Here is a 14855-nt window from a genome sequence, read left to right as displayed (position 1 = left end):
TGAGTACTAAATTAAGAACAAATACACAAATTACAAGCAGAGATGAATAATAAATAACAAAGTTACAAACTCTAACAGTAGTATTCAGGTACAGAAAAAATAATAATTAGGCCTAAATGTAAAATAACACTATTTGTTCACTGTAGAAATTAAATATAGTTTCATCTTTGTTAAAGCTGTATTTTGTTGTTTTATTAACATTAATGACAGAGACAACAGTGGGATATTAGGCTGCTGTCACTTTAAGACCGAATAAACTGACTAACTAAAATACGTTTTCTCTCTCTCTCTCTCTCTCTCTCTCTCTCTCTCTGTCTCTGTCTCTCTCCCTCTCTCTCTCTCTCTCTCTCTCTCTCTCTCTCTCTCTCTCTCTCTCTCTCTCTCTCTCCTCTCGCTCTCGTCTCTGCGTGTCCCGATTTTGCCTCTTCTTCCACGTTTAAAATCGTTTTGATAAATGTGTAAATTGGCAAGACAAATGATAAACTTTCACTCTATGATGTTTAAACTTAGCAGTCAATCCGCGAATCCCATGCGAGCCGTACGGATAAACTGCGATCCGTTGCACCCCTAGTGTTTTCTGTGTGGTGTGTGTGTGTTTTCTTTGACCGTGTGTGTAGATACCTGCAGACGAGCGCTCTTCTCGCCAGTGATGCCAACATGAGTGATGAAGAGAGAAAGCACTTCTGCCAGGAGATCCTGAGCTTCGCCAGCCAGAACGCCGAGAGCAACGGTCAGTGTGTTTACCACAGCTCTCAGGCTACAACTGTAGAAGTGTTTATTGCTAGCTCAAACTGCTTGCAACGCCAATGTCATTGGTTCGATTCCCAGGGAAAGCAAGAACTGATGAGAATGTAAATGTGTACCTAGAAATGCAATGTAAGTCGCTTTGGATAAAAGCGTCTGTCAAATAAAAAAATATAATGTAAATGTACTTCAGGTCACATGATGATGCTGCTGTTCTGCAACATTCCCGTGTTTCTTTCTCCTCACAGACCCGCGTGTTGCTCTGAGCATGAGTTCGTTCACTCGGCTTCACGAGTTGCGTTTCCGGCCCGCCTCGGCGCTGGTGCACGTTGGCGCCGCCCTGCAGGTGGAGTTGCGTCTCTGCAGTTTGATGCCCGTTCCCGTTCGGGTGGAGCATCTCTCCGCCAGCATCCACTTCTCCCTCGAGATGCCCGGCTCCACGGCCCAGAAACGGGCCCTTCAGAACCCGGACGGCACCGTCACGTTCCCGGGGCCAGTCCGGTGTCGGGGTCCCCGGCGCTGGAGCTCTGCGAGATCCAGGAGCACAGCCCGTCTGAGAGCACGCTGAACACTGCTGGTGTGGTGTGTAAGAACATGCACCTGCTGATGCGGGTCCAGGACAGCGCCCCCTCTCTGGAGACGCCCGTCACTGCACCGGTTCCTCTCGCCGTGGAAGACGGAGCTCAGATGCTCGAAGCGGATGATGTCACGCTGTTGCCCGGCAACAACAGCATCGTCTTCAACGCACCCGTGAGATGAAACCTTCCGTTTGAGCAGATTATTGCAGGGTTTCCCAAACTGATAAAGCTTGTAATTAATTAAATGATAAAAAAAGAAATGGAACACTTATTAAAAGTTAAACATTTTAAAACGATCACCGAAAAATGTAAGTAATATTAAAAAGTAATTTTATTTTAAAAACACAAAAAAAGAAAGCGTTTTCTAAAAGTGTATTAAATCAGGAAAATGTCAAATTTAAATAAGTAAAAGAGTTACTGAAAATGTATTTGTGTAACATTAAAATAAATCATTTTATATAATAAAAAACATCCAAAATAAAACACTTACTAAAAATTTATTGGTTTTAAAAGTGAACAATTAAAATAGTAAAATATAAACACTTACTAATTGGTTAATTAATTCAAGTGTAACATTAGAATAAATAGTTTCAAAATAAAAACACAAAAGATAAAACACTTTCTAAAAATCAGAAAATGTAAAAATAAATAATTTTTAAATAAAACATTAAAAATTAAATCATAAAGACTGTGAAATTAAAATAATTTAAAAAATGTAAAATAAAATGCTTAAAGGTACAATAAGTCATCTGGGAAATGCTAACTTTAGCCTGCTAGCATTGAAAGCATATGATCCCACCCTCCCATCAAATCACCGTCCAAAGCCACGCCTCCTCCAAAACACATGAGCGTGAACAGACCAGAGCAAGAGACAACGTTAGTGGATTACATCAAGTGTCATTCACCGGTGAGAGAACAGTACAGTACAGTACAGTGAGTAACTGCTACAATAACCAATGCAAACAACTTTTTAAAACTGTAATTAGATGCAGCAAGTTTTTCGGTTGTGTACCAAAACGTGTCAGTGTGTAATAATATTACTTGCATGACGGGGTTTCCACGATGAGAGTCTGCTTGGCTCCGATGAAGACAGATCGTTAGATGCTCTGCCAGAGCCACTTGTGGTCGGTTCAGAAGGAAAGTTCGCTTGTTGCTGTTGCCAGCGTTTCTCGCTCTGTCTGACAGCGTATGTGAACGTGCGGATGACGAATGATGTGTGTGTGAACAGGCTGCGGTGTGTGTGTGTGTGTGTGTGTGTGTGTGTGTGTGTGTGTGTGTGTGTGTGTGTGTGTGTGTGTGTGTGTGTGTGTGTGTGTGTGTGTGTGTGTGTGTGGAAACACATGTTGACCGACACGGACGTAACAACGTAACAAATCCTTCAGTCGCGGGTCAATTTGACCCCCTTAGGAATGAAGGAATGCTTCAGTACACATAGAAAAACTTTAAAATGCTCACAATTCAAACTAAAAATGCTAAAACTTTACCAAAAAAATTATTTTATAATGTCTACATGTGTATCTGAATGCATTATGAATGGAACTGACTTTAGGACCCAGCGGTACAGCTCATTTGCTCCATATAGAGATATAAGGATAATATATTCATGGATTTCATCCGGTCCCTTTCCACAGGTGTATTAATCAAGCACAATGCTGTCTGCATTCATAATCTAGGTGCTTGATTTTATACACCTGTGGAAAGGGACCTGATGAAACCCATGAATAGAGTCATGAAATATCATCTTATATATTTTTTTTCCGCAAATATATTTTTTCCCACAAGAGGTCGGCAAAGACACACAATGTACGATATTAAGAGTAATGCTTGAAATTGTGAGTTATTTTGAATTTCAGGTGAAAGAATGTGAGGAATGTGCTTAAACTACTTTTTATTTATTATTTATTGATCAAATCTAGTAATTTAAAGGTAAATAAAATAAAAAATAACAAAAAATTGCATCAAAAAATTGAAAAAATGTTATCAAACTGAAATGAAATGTACTTTCTGGACGACAATTTTTTTTAATATAATTTTAGGGCTTTGAGTCATTTTGACCCTCGAGGGAAAGATATGTTGCAAAATGCGAGGGTACGATGAAGGTTAAAATAAATTATTAAGAAACATATTTTATTTGTTGACCTGCATGTCATGTGACCATTATCCAACGTCAGAGAACCGTGAACATGTGAATGTGTTCAATTATTGAATTATGATCTTAAATTCTTGAAGAAACTATTTTGAGGAAAAGGGTTTCGACTGACAGAACAGTTTGGGAATCTCTGGATTATTGGATGAGTTTCACCTAATCATGTGATCATCTCCACCTTTTGGTGTGTTTTCTTGAACTGAATCCCTCATTCCCCCAGAGCCAGAAGCCGGGCACGTACACACTCCGTCAGCTGTGTGCATCAGTGGGCCGAGTCCAGTTCGTCCTGCCTCACATTTACCCTGTGGTTCAGTATGAGGTTTATTCCCAGGAGCCTCAGCTCACCATCCAGCCTCTCACAGGTCAGTCGACACACACACACACACACACACACACACACACACACACACAAGTGTCTGTGTCCTGATCGCTCCTTCAGGAATCTGTTTTCTGATGTGTGTGTGTGTCCTGTGTTCTCAGAGACCCTGTTGGCCGGGTTACCTCAGCAGGTGAAGTTCACGATCCTGACGGGTCACTACACCGTGAAGAAGGGCGACGCTCTTCAGCTCAGCAACACAGACTCAATGCCGGTGCTTCACTCATGTTCCTGCTCCGCCCGCATCATCAGCAGCAGCGGAGGTGAGACACACACACACACACTCACTCACTCACTCGTGCTCCGCCCGCATCATCAGCAGCAACGGAGGTGAGACACACACACACACACACACACTCACTCACTCACTCACTCGTGCTCCGCCCGCATCATCAGCAGCAGCGGAGGTGAGACACACACACTCACTCACTCACTCACTCACTCACTCGTGCTCCGCCCGCATCATCAGCAGCAGCGGAGGTGAGACACACACACACACACACACACACACACACACACTCACTCACTCACTCACTCGTGCTCCGCCCGCATCATCAGCAGCAACGGAGGTGAGACACACACACACACACACACACTCACTCACTCACTCACTCGTGTTCCGCCCGCATCATCAGCAGCAGCGGAGGTGAGACACACACACACACACACACACACACTCACTCACTCACTCACTCGTGCTCCGCCCGCATCATCAGCAGCAGCGGAGGTGAGACACACACACACACACACACACACACTCACTCACTCACTCACTCGTGCTCCGCCCGCATCATCAGCAGCAGCGGAGGTGAGACACACACACACTCACTCACTCGTGCTCCGCCCGCATCAGCAGCAGCGGAGGTGAGACACACACACAAACACACACTCACTCACTCGTGCTCCGCCCGCATCAGCAGCAGCGGAGGTGAGACAAACACACACTCACTCACACACTCACTCACTCACACACTCACTCACTCACTCACTCGTGCTCCGCCCACATCATCATCAGCAGCGGAGGTGAGACACACACTCTCACACACTCACTCACACACACACTCACTCACTCACTCACACACTCACACACTCTCACACACTCACTCACACACTCTCACACACTCTCACACACTCACTCACACTCTCACACACTCACTCACTCACTCACTCACACAATCACACACTCTCACACACTTACTCACACTCTCACACACTCACTCGCACACTCACACACTCACACACTCTCACACACTCACTCACACTCTCACACACTCACTCACACTCTCACACACTCTCACACACTCACTCACACACTCACTCACTCACTCGCGCTCCGTAGTCCGTAGACAAAATAGGCATTTCAATTACAAATTTGCTATAAACAGAAACAGTTCAGTGTTCAAGGGAATGAGAAACAGGTGTGCTGAATAAATATAATATTTTGCTTCTCTTTACGTTTATATTTATTGAGGACTATGAGAGTGAAGCCTAAACTGATGTTGTGTGTGTGTGTGTGTGTCTCTCAGAGCTGGTGTGTGAGAGCGCTCTGTCCATCCAGTCGTCTGAGAAGGTGACGAGCATCTCTCTTCCTCTGACGCCGCCCTATCACACGCTGGAGTTCCTCCTGGACGTGCTGTGCCATATCCCAGCATACCCTGCGCGGGGCGAGAGCGATCACCTGACCAACGGGCAGATCAGCCACCGGTCGCGCAGCAGAACACGCTTCACCAGCGGATCGGCACTCATCGACCAGAAGGTTCGAGACGCATGCACAAATCACACGGAAGACTGTTTTTGCTTTCATTGCTGATGTCAGCCGTAATCTATCAGTTGGTTTAAATCTGTCATGTCATGAAATCAAACTTCAAAATTAAATAAAAATGGTTATGATATTCCAATAAATATATATCATATTTTAATAAATACACACACACACCATTTATAAATATTTAAATATAAATATATATTTTTCATATATATATATATATATATATATATATATATATGAAAAATATATATTTATATTTAAATATTTATAAATGGTGTGTGTGTGCAATATATATAAATATTGCGTGTGTGCATAATTTGTGTGTGTGTGTATATATATAATATGTATGTATCTATATAGACACACACACATTTATATATATTTGTATATGACTGTCATGCAAAACTAACATTTTAGTGTTATGGAATTTTATAGTTTCCAGGCCTCAAAGTCTAAATAATGAAAATATTAAATATTTGTACTAATAATAAATTCAATAAAAATAAAATAAAATAAAAGATCTTCCTATAAATATATATATGATATTTTAACAAAATATACCATTTATATATATTTAAAAATAATTATATATATATATATATTTTTAATTTAAATATATGTATATATATATAAACAAAGAGACAAATCTGTCGTAAAATTAAATTTGAATTAAATTAAATTAGTGTCATGGAAGTTTGAAATTGTGGTTTCAAACCTGGAAAAATCTAAATAATGAAAATAATAAATATTTATAATAATACTAAAGATACAAAGAATGTCACTGAAGGCCTTATAACAATCGCTGTGTGTGTGTGTGTGTGTGTGTGTGTGTGTGTGTGTGTGTGTGTGTGTGTGTGTGTTGCAGGTGTCTGTTGATTGTCCCTGGTCCATTTACTCTACGCTGGTCTCTCTCTCCTTCCACGTGCCCTTTAAAGTCAAACACTCGCTGCTGTCTGTGGGACGCAGGTACTGACCCCTCATGACCCTTCATGACCCCTCACTGTTACTATAGCAACCAGTGGTCTGATGCGTTTCCTCTGTGATTTCATCCCAACAGGAAGTTCATCCAGGTTTGTCTTCAGAATGTATCAGACACTAAGTTTCAGCTGACCAATCGAGCGCTGACGGAGAATCAGCACACGCCGTCACTGGAGCTGCTCTCTCTCAACACTGAAGCGCACAGCGTGAGTCTGATACACACACTCTGATTGGCTCTGATATGTATTACTAGGGCTGCACAATATATCGAAATATCGCGATATGCATAATATCACAACGGCTTGCAATAACTGGAGTCATGAACAAAAGACAGAGAGAAAATCACTCACTCTCGGCTGAATAACTTTTGTAGCTTTAATAAGAATCAGGATATATTTAATTCATAAAGTGAAAACTAAGCAGTGTTTATTTTTACATTTGATTATTCAGTTTCTGTTGTTAAATAACCCTAATGTAGGATAACCTGAACCCCTGAATCCCACTGATGTTAAATAACCCTAATGTAGGATAACCTGAACCCCACTGATGTTAAATAACCCTAATGTAGGATAACCTGAACCCCACTGATGTTAAATAACCCTAATGTAGGATAACCTGAACCCCACTGATGTTAAATAACCCTAATGTAGGATAACCTGAACCCCTGAACCCCACTGATGTTAAATAACCCTAATGTAGGATAACCTGAACCCCTGAACCCCAGTGATGTTAAATAACACTAATGTAGGATAACCTGAACCCCTGAACCCCACTGATGTTAAATAACCCTAATGTAGGATAACCTGAACCCCTGAACCCCAGTGATGTTAAAATAACACTAATGTAGGATAACCTGAACCCCTGAACCCCACTGATGTTAAATAACACTAATGTAGGATAACCTGAACCCCTGAACCCCACTGATGTTAAAATAACCCTAATGTAGGATAACCTGAACCCCAGTGATGTTAAAATAACACTAATGTAGGATAACCTGAACCCCTGAACCCCAGTGATGTTAAATAACACTAATGTAGGATAACCTGAACCCCTGAACCCCACTGATGTTAAATAACCCTAATGTAGGATAACCTGAACCCCTGAACCCCACTGATGTTAAAATAACCCTAATGTAGGATAACCTGAACCCCTGAACCCCACTGATGTTAAATAACACTAATGTAGGATAACCTGAACCCCTGAACCCCACTGATGTTAAAATAACCCTAATGTAGGATAACCTGAACCCCAGTGATGTTAAAATAACACTAATGTAGGATAACCTGAACCCCAGTGATGTTAAATAACCCTAATGTAGGATAACCTGAACCCCAGTGATGTTAAAATAACACTAATGTAGGATAACCTGAACCCCTGAACCCCACTGATGTTAAAATAACCCTAATGTAGGATAACCTGAACCCCTGAACCCCACTGATGTTAAATAACACTAATGTAGGATAACCTGAACCCCTGAACCCCACTGATGTTAAATAACACTAATGTAGGATAACCTGAACCCCTGAACCCCACTGATGTTAAATAACCCTAATGTAGGATAACCTGAACCCCTGAACCCCACTGATGTTAAATAACCCTAATGTAGGATAACCTGAACCCCTGAACCCCACTGATGTTAAATAACACTAATGTAGGATAACCTGAACCCCTGAACCCCACTGATGTTAAATAACACTAATGTAGGATAACCTGAACCCCTGAACCCCACTGATGTTAAATAACCCTAATGTAAGATAACCTGAACCCCAGTGATGTTAAAATAACCCTAATGTAGGATAACCTGAACCCCTGAACCCCACTGATGTTAAAATAACACTAATGCTACAGTAAAACACTGCTGCTAAAAGATTGTGGGGTTATATAATTGTAAATATATTTTAAAGATAATTTAAGTTTATTTTACACACTTTAAGCATTATTGTATCGCATATGGAATATAGAATTATTTAATGAGTTATCGAATTTTTCTTCAATATCGTGCAGCGCTAGTTATTACCATATCACACAATACTGGAGTTTTCACCAGATGACTTGAATATTTCTGTTTGTAAAAAGTTGATCATTGTAGAATGATTGTGGTGATTATGCATCCGCATAGAAAATTACTTGTTTATGATTTATTGTTATTTTTTTAAAAGCTGAGAAAACTCTGAGGACCATTTTTTTTGTGGTACAAAGCATCCTTTTAGGCCCGAGTGATTTGGGGAAGAACGTGAAAAATGTCGACCTCAAACCTCTTTCATAAAGTTAAAAAAAGTTAAAAACATGACCATAAAATGGTAATAATTATGATTTTGTGAGTATTAAATAAATAAAAATATTTTTTCTGTTTCTTAACCGTCCAGATTTTTTGAGCTTTTATTTTTCCTGAAAAATAAATATATGCGCTGCTTGTTCCAGTCAAAAATAGATAAAAAAAAAAAATTCTACATAAAAAAAACGTATATAAATGACAAAACACAAGATTACTAAAATGAAAACCGAAAATATGAAATTAAAAACTTATTAAAGTATTAATAAAAATTATAATGGTATCTGACTGATAGTAAAATAACACAGACTGCAAATAAATTTAATAAATGCTGCTAGTCAGTGCAAAACGTACTAAGCCATATCGCTATATATATATATAATTATTTATCTATTTTTTACACTTGTTTTATTAGTAATGTGTGTTCTTGAACGAATCTCTTGAGTGAATGATTCAATGACTCACTCTTAAAGACTTCACTTGTTTCATTACTGGATGAATCGGTGTTTTTGAATGAATCTCTTGAGTGAATGATTCAATAACAATTACATGTCCTCCCCGTCGCCACCTACTGGTGTAATGATGTAACTGATACAAACTTTATTTGAAGCGTCAAGTTACATTTAAAATTTACTCTATTTTGATCGCTAGCGTAGAAACCAGTGGTTATATCTGAACTATAAACCTTTATCCCAGAACTTCAGTGATAATCTGAATGATTGTAAGATAGAAATAATGACTCTGTGTGTGAAAGACAGTTTCATATCTATACATGACAACGGCTCTCTCCGGCTCAGAACACAGAGCATCTAAATGTTTGCTGGTTTAACAGATCCTGTGTGTGTGTGTTCAGGTGGTGTTCAGTCAGCAGTGTGTGTTCAGCGTGTGGGAGGTGCGGTGGAGCGACGCCCCTCCTCTCTCTCTGCAGTGTGTGTTCTCGGCCAGCTTCGCTCCTGTAGACGCACCGGACGCGGATCTCAAACCCTACAGCTACGAGTTCACAGTGGAGCGCGTTTCAGTGAGTCTCGTTCTCACACACACACTGACATTTCATTCAATATTCAACAATATTCTTGATCTCCTGCACTGACACCATGATATGAGAACTGTGTATATGATTTTCCTGTTATCTCTTTGAAACACTCTGTATTGTAAAAGCGCTGTATAAGGAAAGGTGACTTGACTGACAGATCACAGCGTCTGGTCAATGCTTGAGGTGTTTCTGTGTGTGTGTGTGTGTGTGTGTGTGTGTGTGTGTGTGTGTGTGTGTCAGACTCTGTACAGCGTGCGAGCGGAGATCCTTCCTCCTGTAGGCGAACAGCACTGTCGCACCGGCGCCCTCTGCAGGCTGGAGGTGTGTCTCACACGCCTCACTGAACCCAGCGAAGCGGAGCATGACGACGAGGAGCTCAGCGAGACCGACGGCCTGCGCACCTCCAGGCTCATGTATGAAGGTACGACAGCGCCTCACCAGGGCCGTATTAAGACAGTGTGGTGCCCCTGGGCACTATACCCCAAAGCCAACTACATACATGTAGGCATATGAGCAGTGAGCACTATATTCAAATATCTCAATTCAAAATGTACATCAATTCATTGACAGCGTCAATTCACGTTTGCCCAAAAAACCTTCATTAATGTCCTCTTCCTCACCGGAGTCTTCCTCGCTCCTGTCTCCCCCAAGAAGAATATCCTCATTCGCCTGGCGCCATCACCGACGCGTAGGCAAACATTAGCATGCGCGTCCACTACAGCGGCAAAACTCCGCTCAGTGCACTGGCAACGCTGTAACGTCTCCGCTTTGGTTGCGAGTGTGTTTAAGTCGAAGTTTTTTTCAACACACGAACAGTATAATCATCAGCGATGCACGCGATTACATTTAGAAATAGACAAGATTTGTTTCCAAATGCACCAAGCAAAGATCCTTTCAATTTTATAAACTTTTATAAACCCAGCCAATATAATCACAATGAACACTTCCAAAATAAAATCTTTAACACATAGGCCTATATAACAACTGCACTGGCCCAAGTGCCCTTATGGATAATCCGGCTCTGCGCCTCACACACTCACACACACACTCCAGGCTCATGTATGAAGGTACGACACACACACACACTCCAGGCTCATGTATGAAGGTACGACACACACACACACACACACACACACACACTCACACACACTCCAGGCTCATGTATGAAGGTACGACAGCGCCTCACACACACACACACACACACACACACACACACACTCCAGGCTCATGTATGAAGGTACGACACACACACACACACACACACACACACACACACAGACACACACTCCAGGCTCATGTATGAAGGTACGACACACACACACACACACACACACACAGACACACCCTCCAGGCTCATGTATGAAGGTACGACACACACACACACACACACACACACACACTCCAGGCTCATGTATGAAGGACGACAGCGCCTCACACACACACACACACACACACACACACTCCAGGCTCATGTATGAAGGTACGACAGCGCCTCACACACACACACACACACACACACACACACACACTCCAGGCTCATGTATGAAGGTACGACAGCGCCTCACACACACACACACACACACACACACACACACACACACACACACACACACTCCAGGCTCATGTATGAAGGTACGACAGCGCCTCACACACACACACACACACACACACACACTCCAGGCTCATGTATGAAGGTACGACACACACACACACACACACACACACACACACACACACTCCAGGCTCATGTATGAAGGTACGACACACACACACACTCCAGGCTCATGTATGAAGGTACGACACACACACACACTCCAGGCTCATGTATGAAGGTACGACACACACACACACACACACACACACACACACACACACACACTCCAGGCTCATGTATGAAGGTACGACACACACACACACTCCAGGCTCATGTATGAAGGTACGACACACACACACACACACACACACACACTCCAGGCTCATGTATGAAGGTACGACAGCGCCTCACACACACACACACACACACACACACACACACACTCCAGGCTCATGTATGAAGGTACGACACACACACACACACTCCAGGCTCATGTATGAAGGTACGACACACACACACACACTCCAGGCTCATGTATGAAGGTACGACACACACACACACACTACAGGCTCATGTATGAAGGTACGACACACACACACACTACAGGCTCATGTATGAAGGTACGACACACACACACACACACACACACACACACACACACTCCAGGCTCATGTATGTAGGTACGACACACACACACACTCCAGTTTCATGTATGAAGGTACAACAGTGCCTCACACACACACACACACACACACACTCCAGGCTCATGTATGAAGGTACGACACACACACACACACACTCCAGGCTCATGTATGAAGGTACGACACACACACACACACACTCCAGGCTCATGTATGAAGGTACGACACACACACACACACACACACACACTCCAGGCTCATGTATGAAGGTACGACAGCGCCTCACACACACACACACACACACACACACACACACTCCAGACGCATGTATGAAGGTACAACAGCGCGACACACACACACACACACACACACACACACACACTCTCCAGACGCATGTATGAATGTACAACAGCGCGACACACACACACACACACTCACACACACACACTCACACACACACACACACACACACACAGATACAAGAAAAAAAAAAAATTATATATATATATATTTAAATCGTAAAAATGCCAAATTAATTAATAAATAATTTTAAAATATAAATAAATCACTAACAATTTAAAAAATATATATTTTACATGTTTTCCAAACGGGTGTTTGTGAGTTAATGAAAAGCTAATAACAATAAAACCCTAACCCTAACACTATAAATACAAATAAATCACTAAATGAAATATTTTGTTTTCCAAACTGGTGTTTGTGAGTTAATGAAAAGCTAATAATAATTAAATCCTGAAAATGTCAGGTACGACAGCTTCGCCACTTCCTCACAGAATGAGAAATCTTCATGAACCGGATCAACATCAAGATTTGAGGTTCAAATGAATGACCATTTGTTTCCAAACTGGGGTTTGTGTGGTGATGGAAAAGTAGGGGTTAACTGAATTGTAAAAATGTCAAATTAATGGTTAAATCATTTAATGATCTGTAAGACTGGGGCTTCATTAGTGCTGGTCATTGATTCGAGTAAATTATTTGACATTTGGGTTTAAAGTGTTTTAATTCTACAATATATGATGTAGAAGCGTCTGAGTGCTGCCCTCTTCTGGTTGAACAGTGGCGACTGCAGTTGATTTCCCTATTCATTTAATATTAATATCAATATTAATATTTTAACCCAAAGGTATCAATTTTTTTCCCATCATTCCTGTGGAATTGTTTTGTATGTTTTTAAAATTTCAATTATTTAGATATAAAACTGCAATAATTATCTGCATTATAATTACCGTATTTTCCGCACTATAAGGCGCACTTAAAAGCCTTTAATTTTTTCAAAAAACGACAGTGCGCCTTATAATCCGGAGCGCCTTATATATGGATCTGGCGCCTTATATTAATGTCTGTAAAACAACCGCTGACTTAAACCTTTTGTTTATACTTTCGCCTGGCACCGGAGCGCGAGCCTCCGCTGACTGCACGCGCACCTCCCCAAACAGACGAGGCATTTATACTTGACGCAACTGTTTTGTTTTAGACTGAACACCAGACCATACAACTGATTTAGACGCGCAAACTGGGTGCCGGTGTGATGAGATGTACTAATATCCGTCTGCTCGGGCAGATTCGGCTCAAAGTCGTGCATCATCGGATGCGGAGGCGCGCGCGCTGTCACAATGACGTCATTTTGCCGCGCGCGCGCCTCCGCATCCGAAGATGCACGACTTTGAGCCGAATCTGCCCGAGCAGACGGATATTAGTTTTTTATTACCTTCGCGCTCATGCGGACGCGTCGAGTATAAACAAGGTTTTACAGCTCAGCCACTTGTTTTTTCATATTTTTTTGCAAGTGGTAGATCTTGGTTTACATTTGGACTTTGGATGTGATCTTAGGCTTGAAAAGGTTGGTGACCACTGCATAACGCAAACCCAGTCAAACGTTTGACTGCAGTATCTTCTATTCTATGCGCCTTATAATCCGGTGCGCCCTATATATGAAAACTAGTGATGCTCCGATCAGCATTTTTGGGGCCGATCACCGATTACCGATCACCAAAATCATGATCTGCCGATTGCCGATCACTGCCGATCACAGAATGGAAATATGCTAGAGTCAAGAAAATCTTGAAGAACCACCAATATTTATTTAATTGTAGTTAGAAAACAAGATAACATAAGGCTACTGTAGGCCACCTTTTCCAAATAAGGCACAGTATAATTTTTCAAAACAAAGAGGGTGTACAATGGATGTAGTTGAGGAACTAACTACATCAGATCCAAAAAATAAAATAATGACAATGACATTTGAGGTTATTAAAACAGTAAGTCCCGCCCCTCGACTGCCAAAAATAAAAGTGTTCGAGCGAGCAAAATCAGCAGGCGAGAGGAGATCAAGCGCGAGAGTGTGGGGAATGATCATGCGCGCGCGCGAGGGCAGAGATGTCATGCGCCCGCGCAGGGTTTGAATGAGCTCGCGAGTTCCCGTTTCCTCGCGCGAAGATCTGTTATCCTCTCGTTTGTCATTTACAATGTCATTTACCGCGCGCGCCAGCATCAGTTGTGCGCTCGTTTATAATTGCCATTGAATTGCCGTCATAGGAGAACTCATTTTGCCACTGTTAAGCAAGCTCTGCTCTGCTGTTGTGTTGCCGCGCATGCGGAAAAGTTGCGCGAGTTATTTACGTCACGTGATCGGCTTTTTTGATCGGCGCTTTTGGGGGTTGCCGATCAAGCTATTTTTTGCCAATATCGGCCGATCATGATCGGCGGC

At 41.9% G+C, this 14855-nt stretch overlaps 1 protein-coding gene across 1 annotated transcript in view; it reads left to right on the top strand.

Moving 5' to 3' along the window:
- The window catches only part of trappc10 (trafficking protein particle complex subunit 10), a 32801-nt gene that overhangs the window by 14225 nt on the left and 3721 nt on the right, over positions 1-14855 (top strand). Inside the window, 10 exon segments of the mRNA XM_082155322.1 lie at positions 514-730; positions 993-1232; positions 1235-1494; positions 3689-3830; positions 3949-4107; positions 5371-5600; positions 6478-6578; positions 6670-6796; positions 9716-9880; positions 10136-10316. Of these exon segments, the coding sequence (XP_082011448.1) occupies positions 514-730; positions 993-1232; positions 1235-1494; positions 3689-3830; positions 3949-4107; positions 5371-5600; positions 6478-6578; positions 6670-6796; positions 9716-9880; positions 10136-10316 (1822 nt within the window).

Source organism: Leuciscus leuciscus, assembly GCF_965113295.1.
Source record: "Leuciscus leuciscus genome assembly, chromosome: 23".
Taxonomy (NCBI): domain Eukaryota; kingdom Metazoa; phylum Chordata; class Actinopteri; order Cypriniformes; family Leuciscidae; genus Leuciscus; species Leuciscus leuciscus.
Note: the sequence above shows the minus strand (reverse complement) of the source record. Positions and strands in the feature narration are given on the sequence as shown.